At 39.5% G+C, this 27,417-nt stretch overlaps 1 protein-coding gene across 1 annotated transcript in view; it reads left to right on the forward strand.

Annotated features, from left to right (window-relative positions):
• SORCS3 (sortilin related VPS10 domain containing receptor 3) overlaps positions 1-27,417 on the forward strand; it is a 529,174-nt gene that overhangs the window by 338,603 nt on the left and 163,154 nt on the right. Inside the window, exon 5 of the mRNA XM_008144282.3 lies at positions 11,759-11,832. Coding sequence (XP_008142504.2) covers positions 11,759-11,832 — 74 coding nt within the window. The remainder of the gene's footprint in view (positions 1-11,758; positions 11,833-27,417) is intronic.

Below are 27,417 nucleotides of genomic sequence, written 5' to 3' on the forward strand. Positions count from 1 at the left end.
CTGGAAATCCCTTTACAAAGGCAGTTAGATACAGGGAAGCTAAATGAATCTGCCAAAGCCTACCACACAGGGTCATGGACCTTTCTCACAACATTTCAGAGCCTTTAAAAAAAGTTTATTTGCCAGCTTTTCCCATGTTAGGGAGCATCGATGGTGACTATTCCCTTGGATTCTATTCCTAGGATTATTCCTCTTGAATGAAGAATCCAAAATTGTAAGGGGCCTAGGGACTCATTGGTTTAAATCCCGACTGACAATTCAATTTGTTCGACAGGATCACCTTGATCAAATGCTCACCCATCTATCTCCCTGGAGAACTTGCTGCCATGTAAGGCAGCTTCTTCCCGCCTCAGGGGGTTCTTTTCATTAGAATGGTATTTCATCTATCAAGCCGACATTTACTCTATATTTGATCTTTTGGACCTACCTTTGCCTTTTGATGTAGCCCAGAGAAAAGCCTTATTGTCCTTCCACAACGTTTTTCCATATTTTAAAACAGTTATAAACCTTTTTATTCATTGGTCAGTTTCTTATGTGCCCAAAATCCCAAGTTTCTAAAACTTTTCATATAGGTCATAGTTTGGGCTCTCTCACAATTCAGGCCATTGTCTTGAAAACCTTTATTTTCAATGGCAGCTAGGTGTGTTAGAATGAGCACTGATTTTGGAATCAGATGTTCTGGAATTGGCCTTGCGATCTTGAGCATGCTCATAAAGTCCATGGGGCCTCCGCGTTTTCTTCCAGGAAGTGTGGACAGAAAAAACCATCAAACAGTGCTTCTTTTGTGTTAATTAAACCAGACAACATATACACAAATTAATGTCCAGGAAAATGTTTCATAATTAGTTCTCCCTCCCCATTTTTTTTTCTTATTTCACTGAAAGGATAGTCTGTAATGTACACACTATTTTTTTTTAATATCTTGAGTTTGAATGAACTCTTATTTTTCCTGGCCATATGTTAATACTACAATGATAAGTATATTTCAAAGTTCACCTGGTGATACGTTTCAAATGGTGTTTCATATGCTGGGGAGAGTAAAGCCTTCATTTCTTTGAATTTAAACCAGGTGTTATTATTATTATTTTTTATATTTAGAAATAGTAACTTAAATAAATGACCTAAAAGTGAGAGATTTAAGGTCTCTCCTGTTTTACTAGTAGATTCAGGCCTTTGGAAAAGAAAAACAGATATGAACTTGGAAAAGAGTTAAAAACAAATTGGACACAGTGAAAAGTCCAGGATAGTACTATGCAATGAAGTGGATGTTAATAATATGTTGTGATGTTAAACCAAACCATTAAGGTGAGAGAAAACACAGGTGAAGTGGTGGGTGATGGTGGATCAGAATAAATAAAGTCAGCTCACAAAGGAATACCAACATTTATGTTTAAAAGGTATTGCTTAATATGAGATGTTTCTGAATAGTAATGTATAAAACTGAATAGAATCTGATTGCTATGGAAAATGGTCAAGAGAATAGGACTATGGAGACAAAAGAATGGATTTTTGTAAATACTATGTAAATTGCAAGATTATTTTATGTGACTGTTAGCTCAGAAAAATGCTCTTCAATATAAAAGAGGATAAAATGAATTGTGAAAATGATTTCTAAATACAAGTGCTAGATAAATTCAAGCTGCAGTGTTATTCATGTATATCATACCCACATGAGCCATTATTCCTGTGAGGTTATATTAACTTGTGTTTCTTTTAAAATCAAACAGTTAACAAAAAAGAGCTCTGTGCAGTAAAAAAAGAGCGTTGAGGTAGAAGTCTGGACCCTGGGTTTGAATTCCTGCTCTACTACTAACTGGCTGTGTGACATTAGGCAAGTCACTTGGGTTCTCTGAGCCTTAGATTCCCCATGTACGGAAGAATGGTCCTGATGATCTCTAAGGCCACTGCCAGCTATAAAAGTGTATTATTCTCTATTTCTATTTGTCAGGGAGCCCAGTGGCAATGTCTGTGAGGGGGCATCAATATTTCAGATGGGATTCCTCTTCTCTAGGAGCCTCTAATCTATTTAAAGAGATTACCTGAAGTTTATTTGTTGTTTGTTTCTTTGATTTTTAAAAAATATATATGTTTTTTATTGATTTCAGAGAGGAAGGGAGAGGGAAAGAGAGATAGAAACATCAATGATGAGAGAGAATCATTGATTGGCTGCCTCCAGCACACCCCCACTGGGGATCGAGCCCACAACCTGGGCATGTCCCCTGATCGGGAATCGAACCGTGACCTACCTCCTGGTTCATAGGCCAATGCTCAACCACTGAGCCATGCAAACTGGGCTGAAGTTTTGAAGCATAAGTGTATGAATGAATTGATCAATATTTGGATGAGTTAAATAAAAACAATTCAAAAGCTTATATGAGAAACCTGTTGTTAGAACCTGGTTGGGCACTGGGTGCTAAATATGAGACAAGAGGTACTATTTGTAGGATACTCTTTCCTTCTCACCAACTTCTTATGGTAAAGAGTTTTATGAATTTGCTTTTAAGCATAGTTCTTTAGTCTTCCTGTTGTAATCTTGCTTCTTTTGTCCAAGTGTGGCAAAGGATGGCTTCAGAAAGGAGATGATTTAAACTAATATTGAAAGTAGAGTAGAATTAGATAAATTTGAGAAGAGAGGGGGTCCTTCAGGTGGAAGGAATAGAATTCTGAAAATTTGAAGAGCAATATTTATGTATTCATTCAGCAGATTTTTATTGAGCAACTATTCTCCTGTATCTGGCACTGTGTTAAGCACCTGGGACTATTTAAAGTCTTGATCCCCACTACCTAGAATTAAAGACAGACATAGATCATATCATTACATAAGCATATATAATTTCATACTTTGATGAATGTTCTGAAATAAGAGAATGGAGAGCCATGGGAGCAGATAATAGGTGGACCTGTTGCTGTGTGGGGCAGGAGGGGACCAACGATGGTTTCCCTTAGGAAATGTTATTTCTGCTGATACCTGACATATGAGTGGGACAAAGAGGGAGTTTTAGGTAAAGGGGACACAATGTGCAAAAACCCTGAGAATGGATAAAGTTCATGGCATGTTTGAGAAGGTCAGTGTGAAATGAGCATGGTGTCACCCCATTGACAGAGTGTAGGCATCGGTATCATTATGAGCCTTTTGCTACATGCACAATTGGAGGAAAGCACTCTGTACTGTGGGGTGGGCATTGGGGAATATGGGGACAAGCATCAGCTGTGCTTTGTTCTCAAATGGGCCTTTAGAGTCACCAGCACCTCTAGTAGGGAGTAGAACACTGACTTGGGAGACAGGAGGCTTTGGCTATCTAAATACACTTGTAGCCTCTGAAACAGGAGTTATACACAGGCAAAATAGGGTTACTATGTTAGTGGACAGGATCTAATGCAACCGCTTTCTTGCAAGTATGGCATCACCAAAACCTCATTTCCCTTGACTTTGTTCCTTATAACTAAGAAGACTTAACTGAAAACCCTGCTCATAGGGTGTCTCCCAATATCAAGCCCAGGATTCCAATTGTCATAGGCATCAAGAAATGAACACAACTCCACTTGTAATCACCCTGTACAAAACACACTTGAGAGAGTTAAATGTGTCACCCCATCATTAATACCCCAGTTCCTAATTATGTGTCAGACATTCTGGGTGTCACTTGCCCCTCTTCTTCAAACTGGGGCTCAAAAACACACCCTTGGGACAGTGGTGAATAAAAAGTATGAGAGATATATAGTGTCTTTAAAGAGGGTCCACTTCACTTGAAGATTTATCTTTTATTCTAAGCACAGATATAGTGAAGTCTATAAAATATCCATGGAATTTTATAGGAAGAACTAGAGAATTAAAAATATGTGCCCTTATGTCAGCCTGCTTATGATAAAATCCCCAGATTCCTTTGGCTGTTGAAGATGTTTTGATGAAAAATTTTAAGAAGCCCTGAGTCTCAAACAATGTTTGAAACTGTTTATAGGATATCTTGTGCCTTTTTAACCAACTTCTTATAGTCATGAGTCTTATAAATTTACTTTTAAAAAATAGTCCTTGCCTGGCTAGCTTGGCTCAATGATTGAGCATCTACCTATGAGCCAGAAGGTTTCGGTTCGATTCCCAATCAGAGCACATGCCCAGGTTGTGGGCTCGATCCCCACTATGGGGCACGCAGGAGGCAGCCGATCAATGATTCTCTCTCATCATTGATGTTTCTATCTCTCTCTCCCCTCTCCCTTTCTCTCTGAAATAAAAATTAAAAAGTAGTTCTTGTTTTCTTGGTGTTGAAATCCTGCCTCTTAGGTTTCAAGGGAGGGAGTTTATAAATTTAAAAAACAACTAGTCTTCCTACACTCGTATGCTGTTATAGCCTTCACTCTCCTGTCCATCTTTAAGTCTTTATTTTATCCTCACACCCACATGAAGTTGTTTCCTTCTCTTCCTCTTTTTAAAAAATATATTTTTAGAGATTTCATAGAGGAGGGGAGAGGGAGAGAGAGATAGAAACACAAATGATGAGAGAGAATCATCGTTCGGCTGCCTCCTGCACACCCCCAACTGGGGATTGAGCCTAAAACCAGAGCATGTGCCCTGATCATAATCGAACTGTGACCTCTTGGTTCATAGGTAGACATTCAACTGCTGAGCCATGCTGGCTGGGCACCTTCTCTTTCTCTTGAAACATTTGGATCCTTCTCCATCTCTGCTCATTCTCCTTTCAGATGTGGTGATTAGACCAATGTTCACTGAACCAGGGCCAAGTAAATTGTACTTTTGTAGGAGAATGAGATAATGTTTCTGTTTTATTTCCAACATCTTCCCTAATGACCAGAATTTTTCACTTTTGTTAGCTGCAGCGTGTTGGGGGAACTTATCCTTCAGGCCAGTTTCTACTCATTCATTATGACTCAGCTCATGGGCCAGCACCCACCCACGGGCCAGCACCCACTGACCACTTCTTTAGTATATTTAAATTTTTTAACCAAAATTTAAAAATATGTAGACTTCCCATACAAAATTAGAAATTTCAGGTTTTTTTGGAAAAGTATAGATCCTGATCACACTGGCTCTCCTGTTCATAAGAGGTCTTTGGATTCCCTGTTTTTCCCCAGCATTCTGATGAAATATCTTCTGCAGAGAATTAACTCACTTACGTGTGTTTTTCTTAGATCTGAAAGGAAAGTGAAACATTTGTTGAACTCTATGAAAAGCAGGAAAACAAAGAGAGCCAAGTGTTTCAATATAGATGGGGAAAATCTTCTTGGGTAATCAACTCCATTTTCTTAATGTTTTAAAAGCTAGCAAAATGAACTGGTTAAAATATGGTAGTATTTTTCTTACAAGTCTTTCATGTATTCACACTATGGATTTGAGGTCAATCATTTGAGTTTTTGATCTCCATTAGAATGTAAGGCACCAGAGACTTTTTGTCTGTTTGGTTCCCTGATGTACCCTAAACCCATAGAACAGTTCTTACTTCTTAATAGACATTTGATCAATATTTGTTGAATGAAGAGATGAATTGATATAAGCCATCCTGGGAGTGATAAACCTCTATGGCTAGGAATCTTCCAAAAGGGAAGAAAAAATGGTGACTTCTACAAAAGAATGGCATGACTAGGTGAATGTATATATTTTTAAATACATATTTTTTATGGTTTAGATGTCTTTTGTCTTCCAGGGGCAAAGGAAAATGGTTGCTGAGGACAGAAGTTCTTATGTTCCCAGAGCTTAGAGGGACATTGGGTGCGGTTATCCCCACCAGCTCTCCAGAGATGGATTTCTTGGAGAATGTCTGAGAAAGGAACTAGAGGCACTTGTTACAATAGACTCTTTGCTGCTGTGTGACCCTGGTTTCTCTCCAACTACCACAGATGCTGTCCCAGCCCAAGGGATTCTCCCTGAAGCCCTACAGAGCTCAGCCAAGCCCGCCCACCTGCCCTGTGGCTACCAAGGTGTAGAGCCCTTTTTATTTTGAGCAGAAATTAGCCTAATTTTATTTGAAAGACAAAATTCTCGTGACCACAATTCAGCATACTGCTACCTAAACTCCATAGGTTTTGAGGGAAAAATTAGGACAGTTATGCATTAAGTTTGAATTTGCCTAGAGGGGAAAGCTTTTATATAAAAGAGTTTCTAACCATCCTTCCCTCCACATGGGAGATCTCCTGGCTCTAGGGAATCTGACTGGAGCACCAAAAACTGCCATAAAAATGTATATTTTGTTGCCTTTCCTGAGTATGTCTGGTTGCCACCATATGGTTATTTATTCTTAAAAAATATCCTTAGGGATTGCAGTGAAAATGCATAGGACAGGGAAATACTGGCAAACGAGAGTTTGGATTTTAACCACAGATTCAACAACCTGCCCTAAACCAGACTTCTGGGCTGACCACTAAATGATAAGGTGTGGAGACAACAAAACAACAGAAATGTGGCAAGTTTTGCCACGATTACTCCTGGTGGTTGGTGTGAGATGCCCGTACCAGTTTCCTACAGCTGCTGTAACAATATGCCACCAACTGGGTGACCTTGCACATTAGAAAGTTGTTGTCCCACAGTTCAGGAGGCTGGAAGTCCAAAATCAATGTGTTGGGCAAGATCATGCTCCCTCTAAAACCTATAGGGGAGTTCTTTACTTGTTCCTTTTGGTGACTTTTCAGCAGTCTTTGACATCCCTTGGCTTTTAGACACATCACTGCAATCCTCTATCTTTGCATGGCCTCCTCTCTGCGTGCCTTCATACTGTCTTCCCTCTGTGGCTGTCTGTCTCCGTGACCAAATTTTTTTTCCTTATGAGGGTATCAGTTGTTTTGGATTAGGGCTCACCCTGACCTCATTGTAACCCGATTTTCAAATAAGGTTGCCTTCTGAGATACTGAGTTCAGGGATTCAACATATATTTTTCAAGGGGACACGATTCAACCTACAACCTCGCAATGCAATCATATTATTTTTCGCACTTAAGCTTTTCAGATACAATTTGTTCTTCCTGTGGAATATTATTACATTGATTAAATTGCCTCTTTAGTTCTTCAGCTATCAGATGCTTTTCCCTGGCAGGCTGATGTAATTAGGGAACTAATAACTGAATCAATAAGGAAAAGAGCGTGTTCTTTCATATTTTCCAGCTGTTCCGATGATTCATTTAGAGCTCTGTGCATGTTGCTACTGAAGACGTGCTTGTTAAGAGATATGAGACCGTGGCATATAGTGGAAGGGGGGAAGGAGAGGATCTGGATAGCTCTGTGGTAAAGGTCAAGATTGATGTCCGTGCAGGGAGGGGCGTCATGACGCGGGATATGAAGGACAACTTGGTCTTGTATATGTAACTTTACATAAGCAAGAACTGTTTTTAAAGATATTTATTGTTGGGAAATGCACTTTGTTTTAATATTGCATACAGCACATTGGTTTGAGGCCATGCGGGGCTATATAAACGTGAGCCAATACCCTGCCTGTCCAAGGACAGATTCACTACTATCCGTGATAATCTCTGTGAAATACCATTTTATGAAAAATCCCATTTTGCCTTGTCTAATTCCAATCCCCTTCAAGAAAAAATTAGAATTTTACTTCTTGGGTCTTTAAAAGGTGGTTTTAGAGATAAATATAATGTGTATATTAAGAAGTTATTATAAATGTGTAAGTTTAAAAACTTGGGTTTCATAATATATTCTATTTTTATAAAATTTAACAATAAATTATAAAATTACATAATTATATAATTTATCCTAAAATAAATTATATATTATGAACATTTTCATATAATTAAATATTCTTCTAATACTTATTATTGAATGGTTGCCTATGTGCTTTATTTCTATTTGAGTGGTAGAGCTTTAATTTTTCAATTATTAAAGTAATACATATTCACAATGATTTTAAAAAATCTAGATAACCAAAAGAAGAAAGTACCAATTGCTCACAAGCTCACCATTACAGAGATAACTGGTATTAATATTATGCTGTATATTGCATGGCAGTGTAGTTGTCTGAATTCATGTCTTTCACTCTTCTTGGCATTTTAAACCTTTGTAAGCCCAGCACTTAGTTTGGTGTTTTAAGCATAGCAGGTAATTGATATACTTTTACTGAATGAATGAATGAATGAATGAATGAATGAATGAAGAAATGGATGAACACATGCATAAATGGAGAGGCTGCAAAGATCCAGCTCCTGGTAGAATAAAATTTGTTTCAGACTCAGCAACTTACTAGATTGAGAGACAAAGCAGCTAACCCAAGGCCCTTAATGAATAGGAGCCTGCTCTTTCTGCTCATCTGAATCCGCCTCTAGGCAGAGAATTCAATTTAATTTTTCTCCCATCAGTCAAACTGAAGAGCTGAAAAAGCAAAACCAGAGACAGGGGAGGCAGGAGGTGGAACAGGCTTGGATGAGGAGATCAGCAGCTGATCTCTTGTTCTTTCTCTGTCAGGAAGAGCCCAAGATGAGAGGAGCACTAGCAGGAGCTGGGGTAGGGGACATCCTGCCACTACCAGAATCCTCTTAATGGAGGGACTGACCATTTCCCTGGAAAATTGAGACTCCCACATGGTCAGTGTGACTCTCATGGTTTACCCGTGGCCTGTATATATACTTCTCAGTGGGATGCTCTGGTCCTAACCAACCTGTCCTACCTCCTAAACCACCCCAATGTAAATATACATAAAGATAGATATAGAAACATCCACAAATAGATGGAATGACAGTTGGATAGAAAGAGAGACAGATTAATGGACTGGCAGACAGACAACCTCTACGTCCTTTTGGCCAGTAGCACTCATCTCTAACTTCCTTCCTCTGAAAACCTTCCCCACAAGCCAAGCTCAATACCTTAGGCATATTGACACCTTTGTTCTCATTGTCTCCTCTACCCAGTACAATCTCTATTCACCTTTTCTCCTTTATATGCCACTTGTCTCCAAAGGCCTAGCACAGGACGTATTTCTCTCGGAAGCCTCATGGTTCCATTTCTACCTCTGTTAATCTTGCCCATTTCTCAGCTTCTATATCTTTAGCCTTAGTCCCATATCCCTCCTTTATGTGATATACCTGTATGTATGTTTTGAGTGTCAGCAGTTACCCTTTTTGCTGCTTAAAGAATTGGATGTTGTTCTGTGTGCTCTGTAATATAATGGTATAGAGCTAGTATTGTTGTATTCATTGAGCTGGTAAATAAAGAAAGGGACTCAGAGTGATGGGGATGAGGGCTACTGACATTTCCCATCTGCTCAGTCAGGCACCTATAGTAGTTAGGACTTACTCATGGAGTGAAGGCCCAATTTGAATAAATACGATGAGAGCTGAGAGTTGGTATAGAGTTGGTGTGGTATAGTATAAACTTTGCATCAGCTAAATCAGTATAGATGTCCTAGTTTTTCATATAGTTGCTGCAGTCATTTTGTAGACCAAATCTACAAATTAGTCTGTAAATGGGAATGCAAATGTATTTTCTTAACTACCTTTTTGGCTAATTTAAGTATCAAAAGATAATATGGCCTGACCAGCATGGCTCAGTGGTTGAGCATCAACCTATGAACCGGGAGGTCACGGTTTGATTCCTGGTCAGGGCACATGCCCAGGTTGCAGGGTTCATCCCCAGGAGGGGAAGTTCAGGAGCTGCCAGTCATTGATTCTCTCCCATTATGGTTGTTTATATCTCTCTTTCCCTCTCCCTTCCTCTCTGAAATCAATAAAAATATATTTTTAAAAATACAGTATGCATAACAATTTCACTCTCTCAAACATATACATCTGTCATGTACTGGACAAAAAGAGACTTTATATGTATGTAGTTCATAATGCCATTATTCAATAAATATTTGCTGAATTAAATTGAAACAGGTCCAAAATTTTCCAGGCCCCTCAAAGCATTTTTTAAACTACCAGATATTTATGCAAAAAATGATTTCTATATGGGCTGTATGACTATGGCCTCAGAACTGAACAGACAGCCCAGTTACCTGTGTGTGTTGTGCTGGGCAGCACATCCTTGTGGGTGAGCAGCTACTGGGGATGCAATTGCAGGAATGTTCTTCACCTAACCCCATTTCTGTAAACTTGAGGGCCACTCACTTTGGCCTTTTTTCTATTTCTCTACCTATAAAAGTTCGGGGGGGAAAAATAAATATGGTGAAATTTTCATTATAATCTATATACCATGATTACATGGAAGGAGGCATGCTCTAGGCATCAGAAAACTTAAATCCTAGTTCTTTGACCAAAACTTAACTTCTCTAAGATTGAGTTTGCTTAACTGTGAAAGAGATTTGTATGTTCACCAGTTAGGTGCCAGGCATTGTATAAGATGAATAAGGCATGACCCCTGCACCTCTTTGACTCATAGTCTAGTAGGAGGAGAGGCTCACCAACCATAAATGGCTTAGTGTGAACAGCTTCCTAGAGGCAGATAGCAAAAATAGCAGTGATTGTGGAGTGAGTGGTTAACTCAGCCTGGGTTGATCAAAAATTGCTTGAGAACACGAGTTTAAGTTACTAAACTTAACTTACAGCTCCATGGACTTTGGGAGACTGTCCTTCCTTTCTTTCCGTGTCTTTTTAAGGCTCAATTATATGTGACAGAGCAATGTTATTGAACTATTATTATTATTACCATTGTTTATTATTATTATTATTATTATTATTATTATTATCAGATTCAGATATTGTACTGTCAGACATTCAATTGAAAATAAATCCCACTCTATAAGTCTCTTATAGGGATGTTGGCCTTTCCCTTATGTATTACAAAGGGGTCAAATTCTACATCCATAAAATAAGTGATGGTGGAATCTGACTGTATTAGCCATGCAGAGGGTTCTTTTTTATTTTTCCAAAGTTCCGGGGCCCTTCTGGATTTTTTTCTTATTCTCTGAGTTGCTTTCCATCCCTACCTGCCTGTTTTAATTATTGATTTATGCAACAGAATATAAATACAACTAAGTATAGACAAATCCGAAAGATGTAACCATATATATTAGCCTGTGATTAGTGCTCAGTGGAAACACGAGATGAGTATAGTAAACTGAGAAGGAAGAAAGATGAGTGGGCTGCAGTGGTCAGAACAGGAAGTCACACTTGTGCTGGCCCTGCATGGATGGCTAATCTTCCATTAGGCACAAGAGTGGCCTTATCTTTGCCATCTTGCAAAGACATGGGAGTATAAATAAGCCTGGTATCGTTAGTGGCATTGGGGAGTCCAGTTCATTTAGACTGTCTATAGGAGCAGTAAAAGATGAAACTGAGAGCCCAATATTTTGCATATAATATTAGCTCAGATCCCATCTGATGAGCATTTTCGCGTAGATGTCTCATTTTCTCTCTGAGCATAGAGCCTGCCTGTTCTTTATCTTGATATCCCCCAGAGTGCCTTACACATAGGAGTTGTCCAATACATACTTTTGAAATAAATGTGGCCGAATTATTTTAGACATAGCTGAAGACTTTCATGGACTCTGAGGAAAAGAGAAGATATAATTTTACTAAAGGTTTTACCCCCTAAAAGAGAGAATGATGGATGGCATCAGACATGGATTTATACTCAGCTCACAAGCATCAGTCAATTGGATATATATTAAGTACCTACTTGTGCTGGGAGGCATGATGATAAGCATAGCACAGTCATATTCATATAATTTTATCTGGATAAATCAGATGCCTGCTTGGGTGTGTTAGGCACTCTGGTGTGTTGGAATGTTCTTCTCCAGAGGGAAGACCCAGGTATTCATGTGGAAAGTGTGCCTTGATGCTCATGCTCTCCTCACTTCATTGTTTTGCAGCTCTACAGCTCCATGGACTTCGGGAGACGTTGGCAACTCATGCATGAACGCATCACCCCCAACAGGTTTTACTGGTAAGCTCCATCCGCAGACTCACCCTCTTGGGTAAAGGATTGTCAGACAGCATAGCACTCTGAACAATTCCTGGACACATTCATCACTTGAAGGCACATGTGTTCTAGCCCTTTGCTATTCAAACTGTGTTTCATGGACCAGCAACTCAGCATCACCTGGGAAGTTGTTAGACATGCAGAATCTCAGGCAAGACTTACTGATCAGGAGCATATAACATCTTCCCAGGTGATTTAATGTGCACTTTCAGTTGGAGAAGCACTGGCTAGAGAGTTCCATGAGAAGGTCATGGCCAGATGCTCTTACCTATGTACCGATCTCCCTTCTTTTTGAAAAAAAAAAGAAAAGAAAAAGGAAAGAAATATTTTATGAACCTATTCTAAAAGGCAGTATTTCTTGAAATGTATTCTGAAGAACACTAGTTACACAAAATGCTTCTCTTTTCATCAGTCTTTCTGTGTTAGAATAACTTTAAGTACTGATGATCCAACTCTACCCTCCTAAAGAGTCAGGATTCTGCTTTGGGTGTTGAACTCTGGGAAGCCCAGTGAAGAAGCCTGCCGAACTTGAACTTGCTTATTTCTCTGCTTATTTCACTACAGAACTTTTACCTCATGTCACACCAGATAAATCCTTAGAACAACTTCTGGGGAGCACATTTTGCAAAAAGCTTTTATAGGCGTGAATGCATGTTCCACATGGAGCATGAGCCCTGCCCCTAATCAGAAAGTGTTTCTATTTATCAGTGTTGCTTTATGCATCCATACTACAGTATTTTTGTCTTCGTAGTCACAAGGTGAAGTTGGTTTGGTATAATTTTGCCTCTTCCTCATCCTTGCTCTAAAGTGAAATGTTTTTTACTTGTATCTTGCTTTTATTTCAGTGGAGGTGAAAGTGAAAGAAATAGAGATTAGGGAACATGTACTAAAACATGGTATGCTTAATTATATGCTTAATATAAAGCTAAACTAAATTCACACGGTTTGAAAGTGGTCCCTACTCCATGTCTCTTTTGAATACCTTAGCTTAATTACCTTAAAAAGTCAGAATATGGCCACTTATGGCCTGCCCAAGAGAGGGTTGGGTGTGGTGTCTGTGTGGCAGGGAGGTGGTGGTGTTGAGTACCTTGTACATATACACACCTACACCAATGTCTTTGGAAGGAATGGCTTCACCTGATGCTGTCTATACCCACAAAAGTATGCTCTGAATTAAAAAACAATTTCCGAAGCATTCTGTAAACACCAACTGTGTTTTATACACACAGTTCAGAGTTCTGGGAGAGAAAAGGAAACTGGATTATAGCTCTTGATTCAATGCCCCAACTATCCTTACTTATTTTGTCCTTTCAGACCAACTAATATTTGGTCTGTAACTATCGTTACAATCATTATTTGGTCTGTACCGGAACTATTAAGATTTCTCAATAGACGGAGGCAGAAACAGGGAATATTCCAGCTGTAGAACCAGAGACTTCTGCTCAATCTGGACAGTGTCTCAGTGTCAGTGTGCTTTTACTCACATCCCCATGAACAAACTCTTTTTGTTTTGTTTTGTTAATCCTCACCCAAGGATATTTTTTTCATTGATTTTTAGAGAGTAGAAGGGAGAAGGAGAGACAAAGAGAAGGGAGAGTAGAAGGGAGAAGGAGAGACAAAGAGAGTAGAAGGGAGAAGGAGAGACAAAGAGAAACACATTGATGTGAGAGACGCATTGATTGGTTGCCTCCTGCATGCACCCCGGCCAGGGCCAGGATGGAACCTGCAACCAAAGTATGGGCCCTTGACCAGAATGGAACCCCGGACCCTTCAGTCCAAGGGCCAAGACTCTATCCGCTGAGTCAAACCAACTAGGGCATGAATGAACTCTTGACATGGTAAGGCAGTCAGCTAACTAGGAAGTCATGTTGCTGGAGAAGGAAAGTATAATAAGCTGGATAAGCCGTGTCATTGTTTCTGAAGGAAATTAAAGTAAGTAGAGGAGGGGCTATGCTTTCCTATCTTTGCAAAGAGCAAGAAGAGACTCTTCCAGCTGCCGCCACCCTCCCCCTTCCTTTGTGCAGCAGAAGGAATAAATCCCTAGGTCCTGATAATTGTGTTTCATCTCTCCTCTACTCTGAGCCACTTTCATATATGTCCCATGGGGGAATATAAAAGTTAGTGCCCGTGCTGGCTAGCCAAGTGGTAGCTGAAGATTCAATTTCTGTAATTATCGCTTCTTTGTTTCTGATGTGTAATTGCCGTGATTATTCTTTTAGATGTCTAGAAGGGAGTTGCAAAGAAGCATTCCATCATACAACACAGCAAGTCTTCCTGAAACTCCTTGCTCTGTATCTGTTTCTCTAAAATCCTGATCATCATGTTAGTTATTTCTCATTTTTCCCTTCTCTTTCCATGGGCTCTTGGTCACAGAGGTTTGCTGTCCACTGATCATCCCTTCCAGAGCCCCTCTATACTATAGTCTCTTCCCTCTTTACCTCCCCATCTACGACTTTCAGCAAATCAATGTATTGCCCCTTGGGCGAATATCCCTTAAAACATCAAGGAGGGACAATTGGTAATAGGGTTTAATACTTTTGGTGTAATCACCACTAGAAGGGGAATAATTACATTAAAATATATACATTTTGAGTGTTTTAGTGCCTATTATTAAATATATTAACAAAGTTGTAAATATCAGTCTATTTATAGTGATATTTACTTCCTCCTTGTGGTAGGTAGCCTCCAACATGGCCCCTAATGATCTCTGGCTTCTGGAAGCCATGCCATTGTGTCATCCTCTCCCTTAAGGTTTCGGCTGAATTTAGTGACTTGCTTCTAGTGAATAGCATGGGGTATAGGTGATGAGATGTCACTTCAGACAGTGTATCCTCTTTTTGCTTGTTTGGTCAAAGCAAACTGTCATGTTTTGAGTTGCCCTATGGAGAGGCCCAGGTGGCAAGGAACTGAGGGAGGTCTCCAGCCAATAGTAAGTGAGGCACTGAGGATCTCAGCTCAAAGCTTAGTTCCATTTAGGAACAACTGAGTCTTGCTGACAATCATGTGAGCAAGCTTGGCAGTAGATCCTTCTGCAATCAGGCCTTCAGATGAGACAGCAGCCCTGGCAAACACATTGTCTCAAGTCTTGTGAGAGACCTTGAGGCAGAGACACCCAATCGGGTCATGCCCAGATTCCTGACACATACAAACAGTGAGATAATAAATATTTGTTGTTTTGAACTGCTAAGTTTGATGGTAATTTATCACACAGAAATAGACAACCAATACACCTCTCCCTGATCATTATTTTTGCTTGTTTATTTTTGAACATAAGGTAACTGCTTCTGTCATGGATCACTTCCCCCATTTTCCCTTTACTGGTATCAACCCCCAGTTGTTGACCTTTGCTAATTGTTTGGGTCTACCTTTTCAGTAGGGAAATATCATGATGTCCTGAGTTTCTTGGCATTTTGATGCTCAGGTTCTATGGGCTTTAATGGTTGAGTAACAGATCTCTAAGCCTTATCTTCTGTCTAAATGAAGCTAATTTAATATACTGACATTGTCTGACCTTATTCTATTCTATTCTATTCTATTCTATTCTATTCTATTCTATTCTATTCTATTCTATTCTGTTCTGTTCTATTTGTATTCTACATTTTGATGGCAGGGTGGCGTTTTCTGAGAATACTGTTAATTCTGAATGTGTGTGTGTGTCTATGTATATATGTGTGTGTGCATAACCATATAGAGAAGTGCTAATTTCTCTTAAAACACAAACTTCCCTTGTGTCTGGGTCCTAGAGTTAGCCATCTCATCCTGGTAGCAGCTGTCGGTGTAGAGGATGTAGGGCAGAGCTGCAGAGCTGCAAATGGGGAATGATTACCTTGAGATAAAGTGGTTGGAGTGAACCCTCTTGTACCTTTACCTCAATTTAAACTCTATAGATATAACCTGCTCTTAAATACATTGTATGTTTTGCTGAAAAAAGGGGCTCCGTCTATTCAGCCAGAACTCATTTAGACCTTAGACTAAGGCTTCTGAAGAGCCACGTGCCAAGTCATCCTTAGGCTATTAATGCATTATCCACGACAGAGACAGAGTTAAGGAATAGGCAGAATGGCTGGAGATTGCTTCCTGGAAAATCAAGGCCTTTTCAAACAAAGTTAACATTATGGGCTGAAATTTTGAAGCTGCCTCTAAATGCGCATCTACAATTTTGCAAACACAGTCATTTGCAATCTCAAGTAATAGGATTTAGGCATCGACCTGATATAAGGGATCCGATTTAGAGGTCCTTTGCAAACCAGGGTATGCCACAAATAATATTTAATTCAGCTCTCCCTTGCATTTTTAAAATGGTGAAGCAATTTAAAAATACATTACATTCAAAATAATACATGCAAGGTCAAGAGGGGAGATGTGAAAGCTCAGCTTGCAAGCAGAAAGCGGTTTCTCCTTTGCTGGTGGGGGCTGCTCATGCCGTACGTCTGGTTGCATTTTGGTCTTGGAAGAGCTGTCTTAATACTAAGAGTAAAAGGCAATGCTCAGAATTTACACACGGTAAGTCTTCCAGTGCACTGAGGAAGGCAGAATGCTCACCTTCTCTTTGGGTGCCATCGAGATGTGCTGGACTCATGTGATAATTACGTTTAACACGTCAGGTCTATGAGAGAGGAGAAATCAGGAGATATATGTAAGCTATGTACCTAATGACTTCTTTACTATGAGAAGAAGGGGCCATATTTGACTCTGCCTTGGGAAATCTGAAAAGATTGGTGTGTATTAAACACGGATTCAAAGATCCACTCACCTAATTCATGCAACAGAAATTCCTAGATGGAAATGGGAATACGGTTCTATTCTTCCTTTTCCCTGACTTTTTGTGAGTGTCTCCAGAATTAGAGACACATGCTTTTTAAATGCTTTTTCTATGTGGATGGTTATGTGAAGAACACGAGATTGATCCCTGCAGCTCAGAGACAGTTGACTCTCATTGATGATAAACTTTCTGAGGGGAGCAAATTTAATTGTTCTCACAGTGAATGAGATTTATAAACTTGTTTTAAACATTTAAGAAAATGCATAAAAATAAAAATAAAATAATGATCTATAATTTCGCTGCTCAGAAAACACCACTTAAAAATTTAAGTACCTACCTTTTTCTATACTTTTCTCCCATCACAATATAGTATATTTGTAAACATTAAATTTTTTTATCACAGCCCAGATCATGATGTTAATAAAATTTTGTAGTCTTAAAAAATAATATTGAACATATTTTATTGATTTCAGAGAGGAATGGAGAGGGATAGAGAGATATAAACATCAGTGATGAGAGAGAATCATTAATCAGCTGCCTCCTGCACACCCCACACTGAGAATTGAGCCTGCAACCCAGGCATAAGGCCTGACTGAGAATTGAACCATGACCTCCTGGTTCATAGATTGATGCTCAACCACTGAGCCAACGCCAGCAGGGCTAAACTTGAACATATTTTATGCCATCCTCTATACTCTCTAAACATAATTTAAAACTTGCAGTTACTTGCATTGTATTCTAATTGGTGGATATACAATAATTGAATAACTGTCATCATTTAACATTGATCTTGCTTCTAAAATTTTACTGTTAAAGCATTGGAATGTTGTTATGAAAACCTTAAGTAATTGTTTGGTCAAGGTCTGATTATTATAACTTTTGAGGGTAGACTACCAAAACAATATGTCTATAAGTATTGTCATGCTAAATTGTTCTCCAGAAAGTTTATACCAGTTTCCACTTCAACTACTAAAATACCATTTCACTATATCTTATATCAATTCAATTTAAAAAGTAATCTAATTTCATATGCAAAAATGGATCTCCCTTGTTTTAATTTGCATTTCTTATCAGATCAGTGAGTTTAGACATGTTTTCATATATTTATTAGCCATTGTATTTCTTTTATGTGACCATCTGTTTTTGCTCCTTTTTTAGTATGCGTTCTTCACATGGTCTCTAATTTTTTTTCAATATTGTCCCCAGTTTGTTCTTTGGATTTTAATTACCTTATGATTTTTAACATACTTTTTAGTTTAAAAAATTGATGAAATCTTTTTACTTTTGTCTCTACAACTTTTCTGTTACTTGATGTTCAGATAGTACCCTCAACCTATAATCATGTAAATATTATTGCAAGTTTTCTCATTTATAATGCTGCTTTATTAACTATACAGCTATACTATGGATACTATTTATATATTATATATATATATATATATATATATATATATATATATATATATATATATATATATTAGTCAATCATATCAGGCATGAAAACACTGTGCTTTCTCCTACATTATACTTCAGAAAACCTCACACCATTATTTCATTATAATTATATCATCATTTAATTAGTAATTTCATCCATACTGATGGATATTTTTAGAATTTATGAGATTTCTATTTACTATTTCTAGTAAAATGAAATCCTATGAACATGTCCCCACTTTATTCTGTGCCCATATTTTTTATTGTTTCATTTGATGGTTTCCCATAGGGGAAACTGGTCATAAGTTGGGTACTCTTGAGGTAGGTGGCCTTTTTCAGCTTCTATTCTAATGGATTGGCCAGTCCTCTGTGCTGAGCTGGACTGCACTGTGTTTAATTATTGTTTATAGCACAACATAGTGTCCAGCTGGGCAAATCTCCTTCCTGTAAACCATAACAAAATAAAACAAAAATAAATAACCAGTTTCCTTGTCAAAATATTCTTGGCTTTCCATACTCATCCATTCATCCAAATGAATTTGGAATCACTTTGTCATGTTCCCAAATCTCCCAATTCCCCTACCCGATAAAGCAACTATTGATCAGAATTGCAGCAAAGCTATACATTCATTTGGAGAGAATGGAATCTTTTTCAATACCCAGTTTTATTTTTGACTATATGGGTTGTCTTTCCTTTCCTTCCACTCCTGTGTGTTCCTTGGTGAAGTTGTATAGTTTTCTTCATATAATCCCTATACAGTTTCAAATAATATTATTTCTAGAAATGTCCACCTTTGGTGCTATTTTAAATAAAAATATGTTGCACACAGCGTCCTTCTTCAGCCTGGTATGACTGAACTGGGTAGCCATGAGGTGTAGCTGTAATTTGCCTGTATGAGCACATAGTTAGCACCCTAAGATTCTTTACCTTATAAAGAAAACACATTTTATAAACTTCAAGTGATTGGAGAGTGTGATGTGGCTAGTGTGGTTTGGGGACCTAAATAGGAGGAGAGCTCTCCCCTTTATAGCTGTGTGACCTTGGGCAATTGTTTTTATCTCTGTCCCTGATCCCCACCACCAATCAGAAAGGACAACAACTGGTATTCCATGCCATTGCCTCCTGGCTGAATGTCAGTCTTCTCAGCCTGGCACATAGTAAGCACTTAATAGATATTAGGTATAAAATTAATAATGAAACAACTTATAAATGAGAGGATCATTGGACAAGATGACCATCCTCCTGAATTTGGTGGCAAATAGCTCTTTGCATCTCACTAAAGCAAGGTTTGGTAGGTCTGAATATTTTTCCCCTCCACAATCAAATCCCATTGCCCAAAAGTCAGTGTTTATATTTCTGATGTATTTTTCCAACTATCAGCACATGTCTTAGTATTATAGTTATTAAAACTATTTTAGAGAAAATTATTTCTGGCTTGATGCTAATAAAATTAAATACAATTCATATGACAATAAACTAAATACTGTGTTGTATCAGATCACGTGTGCTTTAACAGATGTGATGCAATTGTTGAGACAAATCCATGAGGATTGCTGAGGGACCACGGCCAGAACTGAAAAACACCAAAAGAGTATTAGGGGATGTTCTATGATTTCTCAGGGGATGGAGGGTTCGAGTTAGCCTGGTAAGCCCATCACAGCCTTCCTAGAGGAGAATTGGAGAATCTTTAAAAGTGGATTGAATTGGCGAGGAAGAAAGGGAGACAGGTAATCCCGCGAAGGGGGAATAATTGGAAAAAAGCCCAGGTCATGGTCTGTTTGGAGAGAAGTGAATAGATCTGCTAGAATGGGATTCTCAGCTTCAGCATTTTTGACATTATTTTGGCTGGATCATTATCCTGTGCATAGTATGAGCTTTAGCTGGATCCCTGGTCTCTGCTCCATACATGCCCACAGCACCCACTAAGTTGTGCAATTGTCTTCAGATATTGCCAAATGTTCTGTGAGGGGCAGAATAGCCTCCCATCTCCTGCCATTGAGAACCATCATGCTAGAATAATAGGATTTGCATTGAGAGACAGGAGGGAATAAAAGTAGGGACACACACTAGATTTAGATTGTAAAAGGGGGGCCTTTTGTAAAAGTGGTTTAGACTTGTCTCTCTGGGTAATGGAGGGCATTCATCTTTTGTGCAAGGAAATTACATGATGGTCATGTTTCATGATTTATTGACATTGGCACTTTCCTTGAGATGTTCAAGTGCATTTTATGTGTAACTTTTTGTCAATAGATAAATTACTGATTTTTCTCATCACAGATGCAAATCTTTTTTTCCATTGAATTTGCTTTAGAGAAAGTAGAGGAAGGGAGAGAGAGAGGAACACAGAGAGAGGGAGACACATTGGTGTGAGAGATGCACATCGATTGGTTACCTCCCACACTTGCCCTGACTGGGCTGGGAATGAAATCTGAAGCCCAGGTACATGCCCTTGACCAGGAATCAAACTTGAGACCCTTTGATGAGAAGGCCCATGCTCTAACAACAAAATAACACCGGCCAGGGCACAGATACAAATCTTTTAAAGCATCCTGATCCCGATTTCTATTCTCCAATGAAAATTTTTAAACCAGTATATACCTAATATATGTTTTTTAAAATGACACGTTTTTGTTTATACTTTAATTGATACAACATTAAAGGATTTTATTAAACTAAGGACTTAATCATTTTAACACAACACCTTTTATTCTTTCTTGCTCTTTTCTAATTTTTGTAGACATAAAAGTCATTTCTCTCTAAATTATAATTATATTATGTCCCCATTTTATGCCTTTTTTGTTTTATTTTTACCTACTCTAAATCATATTCTCTATGTGTCATAAAGATCATTTTAAAGGTGGCAGGATATTCCACTCTCATTTATACTAAAGAATTATGAAAAAGTTATAGAATGGGAAGAACCCTGAAAGTTGATGATCTGGTCTAGAGATTTCTCCAGCAGTGCTCTTGGAAGCTCTGGGTGCAGGGTGGGATTTGGGTTCTGATAAATTGCCCCAGTGACCACCTGGTGCTTAGTGATCAGGTCCTTGGCCCTCCCATTTTTGCTTCAGCCAGAACTACTAAGCTTCTTAATTAGTTTTATATATTAGGATTCTGTAGAACATCACTTTTGAAGATAGAAGGCCATTTATGAAAAAAAGCAACAAAAATATTTACAAAATCATTGATCTAGACTGTTGTTTTTTTCCTCAGTTTCTACTGGTATTACAGTTTTCAGTTTATCTTTCCTCAATGATTGCACCACTCTGAAATGTCCAACACCAGTGTAGACAGTGCTTGAATGGTTCATTCAAGTCTTTACCAAACTCCCTAAGCCAAAATCATGCCATATTCACATGGGCATCGTTTTGGCAATTTATGTGCTAATTAAGGGAACCAGGTATAAGAGAGGATGTAAGGCTATGGTGATTGGATTGGAAGAAATGGACCCTTTTATTTGTTTGGTGGTAAATGGTACTGAGGATCAATTAGTCACACTCTGGTGTTTTTATTGTTTGTTTGTTTGTTTGTTTGTTTTTTTCTCAATTGATGCCTGCAACAGGAAATTCTTTTAGGAAGCTAGGTTTTTCAGCTGTTACATATTGCTTTTCAAAGATAACAGTTTTCCTCTTGCATAGATGTTTTGTGTATATTTGAATCTAGCAACTGGCACTTGCTACCACCAATTATGGGACAATATTCTGATTTAAGAATGCATGGTTATTCTCTGTAAAGCCCTCCAAATCAGGACACATTCTTCCCCTTTAGTCACCCTACTCATCTGCTCTTTGGAAAGGCAGCCTGGATGATGGATTAGTAGCATGGCCCGCCCCTTCACATCTCCCTGCTGGCCAGCCCTGTCATAGTCAGACACTCTTCAACCTTTTTCCTAACTGTGTGGAGGAGAAGCTATCAAGTAATTTGGGTAGAACTGTGCACAATGCAGGCTGAGAGAGAGCGCCCCTGGGCGATTTCTGCTCTGCCCACTCAGCATTTTGAATGAATTTGCGGAGACTAAAGCTTTGAAAAGGTCAAACCTTGGAACCGGTCTGATTTGTAAAAGGCACCAAAGTAAGCAATAATTGCCAAGGAGCCAGGACAAATGCACTGGGGGGTTTAAGTTGGGATAACTCTGCACTTGTCCCGCTGAAGCTGGGAATGAGAGGTCCAAGGTCCTGCTTCATACATTTTTTAGCATCATTGTCCTCCTTTTTAACAAGTGTCATTAAAAAAAGTGACAGTGAAATAGAACAAAGGGAGTTGGGTTTTATGACTCTACTTTTGTGGAACATGAATTACCTAATTGGGGAACTATACCTTCTTTCTCTTTTCTCCTTTCTTTTTTCTTTTCTCCTTTCTTTTCTCTTTCCTTTCCTTTCCTTTTATTCTTCTTCTTTTTTTAAATGTGATATTTGTTAGGATTTCCCAAGAGCTGATATAAATTCAATAAATTAAGTGGAGAAAATCTGTGACCCACCTGGAACTAATATAACATAATATTGAATGTCAACTGAAAAACAAACAAACCATGTACCACTGAATGTAAAAAGAAACAATGCAAAAACAATGACAAAAAAGCATTTATTATTCATTTTCCCCCAATCCACTGGTGAAATATAGTGGTTCCTTTTGCTTAGAAAAAAAAATATCTGACCTTGAGAGATTGAGGAAGAGGCAGGGCTTCTGGCTGCTAGTTCTACTTCTGCCACTGGAATACCGGCCAGGCATTGGGGTGTCTCTGACTTTCTTTGTATTCATTTGCAGAATTGAAGGGCTTACCAGCAGGTCTTGGAAGTTTGATCCAATGCTTTCATCCCAAGAGTCCACAGTCCTTTTGTAGCCTGGGTGTTGATTTCCAGCATTGGGTGGTGGCAGGGGAGGAAATCCTATTCTCTCCTCTGATGGGGGAGAATTTTGTTTCTCAGATGATGGTCAAGGGAGAACCTGCAGTGGGTTGAGCTGAGCTTGTTAAAAATGCAGATTCTTTATCTGAATCTCTAGACCTGGGCATCAGGTCTTTCCATTCTAACATTCTCCCAGCAATTCTTTTGACCATTAAGTTTCAGAAACCAGAGGAGGTGGTCAGGCAGGTGTGAAAACCAGGGGGGCAAATCAGTAGGGTACCAAGTATTATTCTTTGAGTGGCATAGACTGGAACCCCTTACTAAAACCTTCTCCTTTCTCTGCAGTATCTGAAATCCATAGTTAAAATCCGTGATGACATTGCAATGGAAGAAGATATTGCCACCTCCAGGAATCTTTTGAAAATGCATACAATCTAGGCAAAATGAGATAATATATATTTAAGTGTGCTTTGAAATCTCTAAGACACTATTAAAATATTTTGAAAAGTTGTACAGATGTTAGTTATTATGAAAACAATACCTCTAGTTTTTTATGAACACTGTAACATGAATGAGGTTATTGATTTTATCAATGCTTATTTAGATGTGCTTATTGAGGAATTCCATTCCAGAGATGGCTTTGAGTCTCTTCTCTGTGAACAGTCTATACATACAAAGACAAGAGGTGTGGGTTGTTGTTCCAATTCTTAACTCTTTCTTAAGTAATTTAGACTTGTTGTCATATAACTCTGGGTGCTTTTTGACTATATATGCAGTAGTTACTTCCTCAACCCCTTGACTGTCAGATCATGCATGTGACTTACTTTCTTTAAGTTTAGCAGATGTGACCCAAGCAGAAGCTTTTAAATGCCTGTCCGGTTGGGTGTGCCTCTGTCACCTTTGGCATCCCATGGTAGCTGTGTCACTTCACCCCAGACTCCATAATGAACACATGGCACATGCCTAAGCCCACACCTCGGTGAGGAGCCAAGTTCCACCCAATCATAGCTTGGAGCGGACCGCCCATGAAGCCCAACCTAGACAAGCCAATGCCCAGCTGGTTTCTATAGATGTTTGAGCAAATTAAATAACTGTTGTTGTGAGCCACTGAATTTTGGGATGGTCCATTGTGCAGCAAAAGCTAACGGATACAGTCAGACAAAGAAGAGTCGAGACAAATGGACACATGTCTGATACAAAGGAGGGCGAAGTGCCACAAGAGAGGTACAGCCTGAGATAGAGTGACCAGGGGAGGCGGCTTCCATAAGACCTTCAGGGAGGAGGTGGCATCTGAGAGGAAACTTAAAAGATGGGCTTGATTGCAACAGGCAGAGCTTCTGGGTGTCATGGTGAGCATTTCAGGCAGAGGAAGGAACAGTGGGAGAGCCTCAAAAGTGTGAGAACATGGGCTGTGTTAGAAAATGGTTAATAGTTCAAGCTGTCATGAAGTTCAAGTTCTGTGCTTATGGGAGAAGAGACGCTGATAAGGCTGGAAGTAAGATTGAAGTGGTAACTTAGAGGTTTTAAATGCCAGGGTGAAGATTTTGCAGCTAATACGGTACACCCTTGAAGGGTTCTTTGCAGGGCCAGGCATGCTCAGGACTGGCCTTTAGGAAGGTCATTCTTGCAGTGGGATGAAGGGCAAATGATAGAAGGAAGAGCTGGGGACCAGGTGGCCTATTAAAAGGCTATTCCTTGGGGCAATGAGTACTGGAAAGAAGAGATGGAACTCCAGGAAATTCTAGAAAATGTGCTTTGCAATTAAAAATGGAAGTGAACATCTTAAAGAATAGGAAACAAATCCAAATCCTTCTGCCATCCTAGAGCGTTGTTTTCTATCTCTTTAATATCTAAAACCTCAAATTCTACTTGGAAATCAATCAACAGGTTATAGTGACCACAGATTCATAGATTTTACAAATAAATGTTTAATGAGTGTTTAAATTCAGTGTATTATTTACCCACTTCCTGGAAAGCCATGCTCTGGGCTTAGATATAATTTCCCCCAGGGTAATAAGGATCTCAACAAATGTTCCCTGAGTAGCTTTGCAGTTGTTTGTTTTTTGGGGGTGGACATTGTAGGCAGTGTCCTCTTGGGAAGTACACTGAGTGCAGGAGGTTTATTGGGAGCTCCCAGGAATAGCATCTGCTTTGAGAGGTAAGGGATGTGGCACGGGCAGGGCAGAGGATGGGTGCAATGTGGCTGTGGCAGCTGATCCCATGGGAGCTGTGTGACTGGGATGGGCCCTCAGAGATGCCCCGCCTTGAACTAAAGGATTGGGCCTTCATCCTGCACATGGACCAACTATAAGATGTGGGCTACCCTGGGGAAGGGGTGGGACTTGGTGAGGTGCTTGCCACCAGCTATGTTTGAGCATGCTCAGTGAGAGACTCACTGAGAGTCAACAGGTGTCCATACTTCCAAGCCTGCGAGTGAATGTCTGGTGCAGAGTTGGTCAGGCAGCACACCACTGTAGTCACCACTGGATTCCCCATTTGTCTCCTTGTGCCTAAGAGGAAGATGGATTTTGGTAATAATAGCAATAAAGATCAGTGCAATAATAAGTAAATAGCAATGATAATATTAAGTTATTGAGGGCTTATGCTATGTCAAGCAATGTGCTGGATCCCTGGCATCCATTATTGCAATTATCTTTCTGACCAGTGTGCATTGAGAACAATGTGGTGTCCAGTGTGTGGGGTTGGCTGCAGACTGCCTGGGATTGAATCACAGTTGTACTCCTTACTAAGCTGTGTAAGCGGGGTACCCAGGGCCTCAGTTTCTTCATGTAATTAACACCAGTAGTTGTTTCCATAGGGTTGTGACAAGTGTTATGTGAACTAGGAAATAGTGGAGCTGGTTTTCCTGAGTTCAAAGGCCATACTATCACGTTTAAGTTTTGGTGTTTGTGGGAAGGTGGGCCAGAGAAGACTGCCATGATAAGGACCCTGGTCAGCTAGAGACTGTTAGGTGTTTGGGGTGAGAGTCAGGGCTAAAAGCACAGTGAAGGAGAGAATCGTGCTAAGCAGAGGCGTGCAGAAGACTGGAAAGCTCAGAGCCAACCAAGGGCTGACCTGGTCATAAAAAGAATGAAACCTGGGGAGTCTACACTCATTTTATTGTACTGAACACCACCCTTGGAGGTTTGAATGAGAAAGGTCCCTGCATGTTAACTTTCCTCAATGCCATAGATGATGTCTATCAAGATGCTTCCATTCAGCCCCAGAACAGCGCCAGGCTCCTTCAGACGCTTTTTGGTGGAAAAGGTTTCTTTTAGGCTCAGAAACCTGCCCTGGTTATAAATAGAGGCTCCTCACCCCAGGTGTGATTGCTGGGCTAGAAAGGGGGTGGGTCCAGGGAGAAGCAGCAGCGGGGGGAGGTGACCACGGAGAAACTCACTGTTGTATGTCATTAATCACTAATTGCTGAATGATTTTATTATATGGCAGCTATAAAATATCACTTGAGGTTTTACAGCCAGTTCTGGCTTTAAGAAAACAATTCCTTATGTCAAAGTGACTATTAAATTAAGTGATTCCATATTAAACATCCGATGGGCTCCAGATGATTTATGGGGCTGTGCGATGAACAAGAACCTTTTCCTTCCGGCTGCTCTGAGGATACCAGCAGACATTTCTGGAACAGCTGTGGACTTTGGGAACTCAAGAGAGACACACTGGTTCCTAAGAGACCCCTAGTTGCTTAGAGCTAGAAGGGAGTCTTGAGAAAACAGACCAAGCACCCTCATTTTACAAATAAGGAAACTGAGGCTCAGAGAGGTAACATGCTCGACCCTAATCACCTTGTAGACAGTGCTGCAGTGACTAGTAACTATGTATTTTTCCCATTGTTCCCAGCTGTCTTTTTAAATTTTAATTTCTTCATTGATTAAGGTATCACATATTTGTCCTCATCCTCCCATTCCCATCCCAAACCCCTCCCCACACATACCCCCGCACCCTGTTGTCCATGATCACTGGTTCCCAGCTGTCTTTACTGTCCTCATTTTGTAAATGTCAAAGCGAGTCTTAGCAAACTCTTTTTTGTAGGTTAGCTCAAACACAACCACTTCTAAGATAAGGCTCAATGCCTTTTAATGACACCTATTTGCATGTGTTGTCCTGAATTTACTTTTATGTGTTCTAGGTGGTGCAGACCCAGAAAATGACCTGCAACTAAATTGTTTTGCCCTTACAGTGTATTTCCACTGAAGGATTCATTCAGTTTCACACTTGGAGCTCTGTGAAACCACCCAATATATACCAGCCACAGTCCTTTCCTTCAGAGAGCTTATCATGCAGCCTGGGGACCTGATCATATGGTGTCTGATGCCTGAGTGTTCATTTGTGTTATCCAGATAATTTGTGCCATAGGAAACCGGAGGTTAATGTAGGTCTCAGAGGTGGTGAGACCCAGCAAAGCCAGATGAGGGAGGGTGGGATATGTCAGCCAGAGCACAGCAGGAGCTAGAGATTCAGAGACAGGAATATACGTGATGCTTGGAGAT

This window comes from Eptesicus fuscus, chromosome 17, assembly GCF_027574615.1.
Source record: "Eptesicus fuscus isolate TK198812 chromosome 17, DD_ASM_mEF_20220401, whole genome shotgun sequence".
NCBI classification, from domain to species: Eukaryota; Metazoa; Chordata; class Mammalia; order Chiroptera; family Vespertilionidae; genus Eptesicus; species Eptesicus fuscus.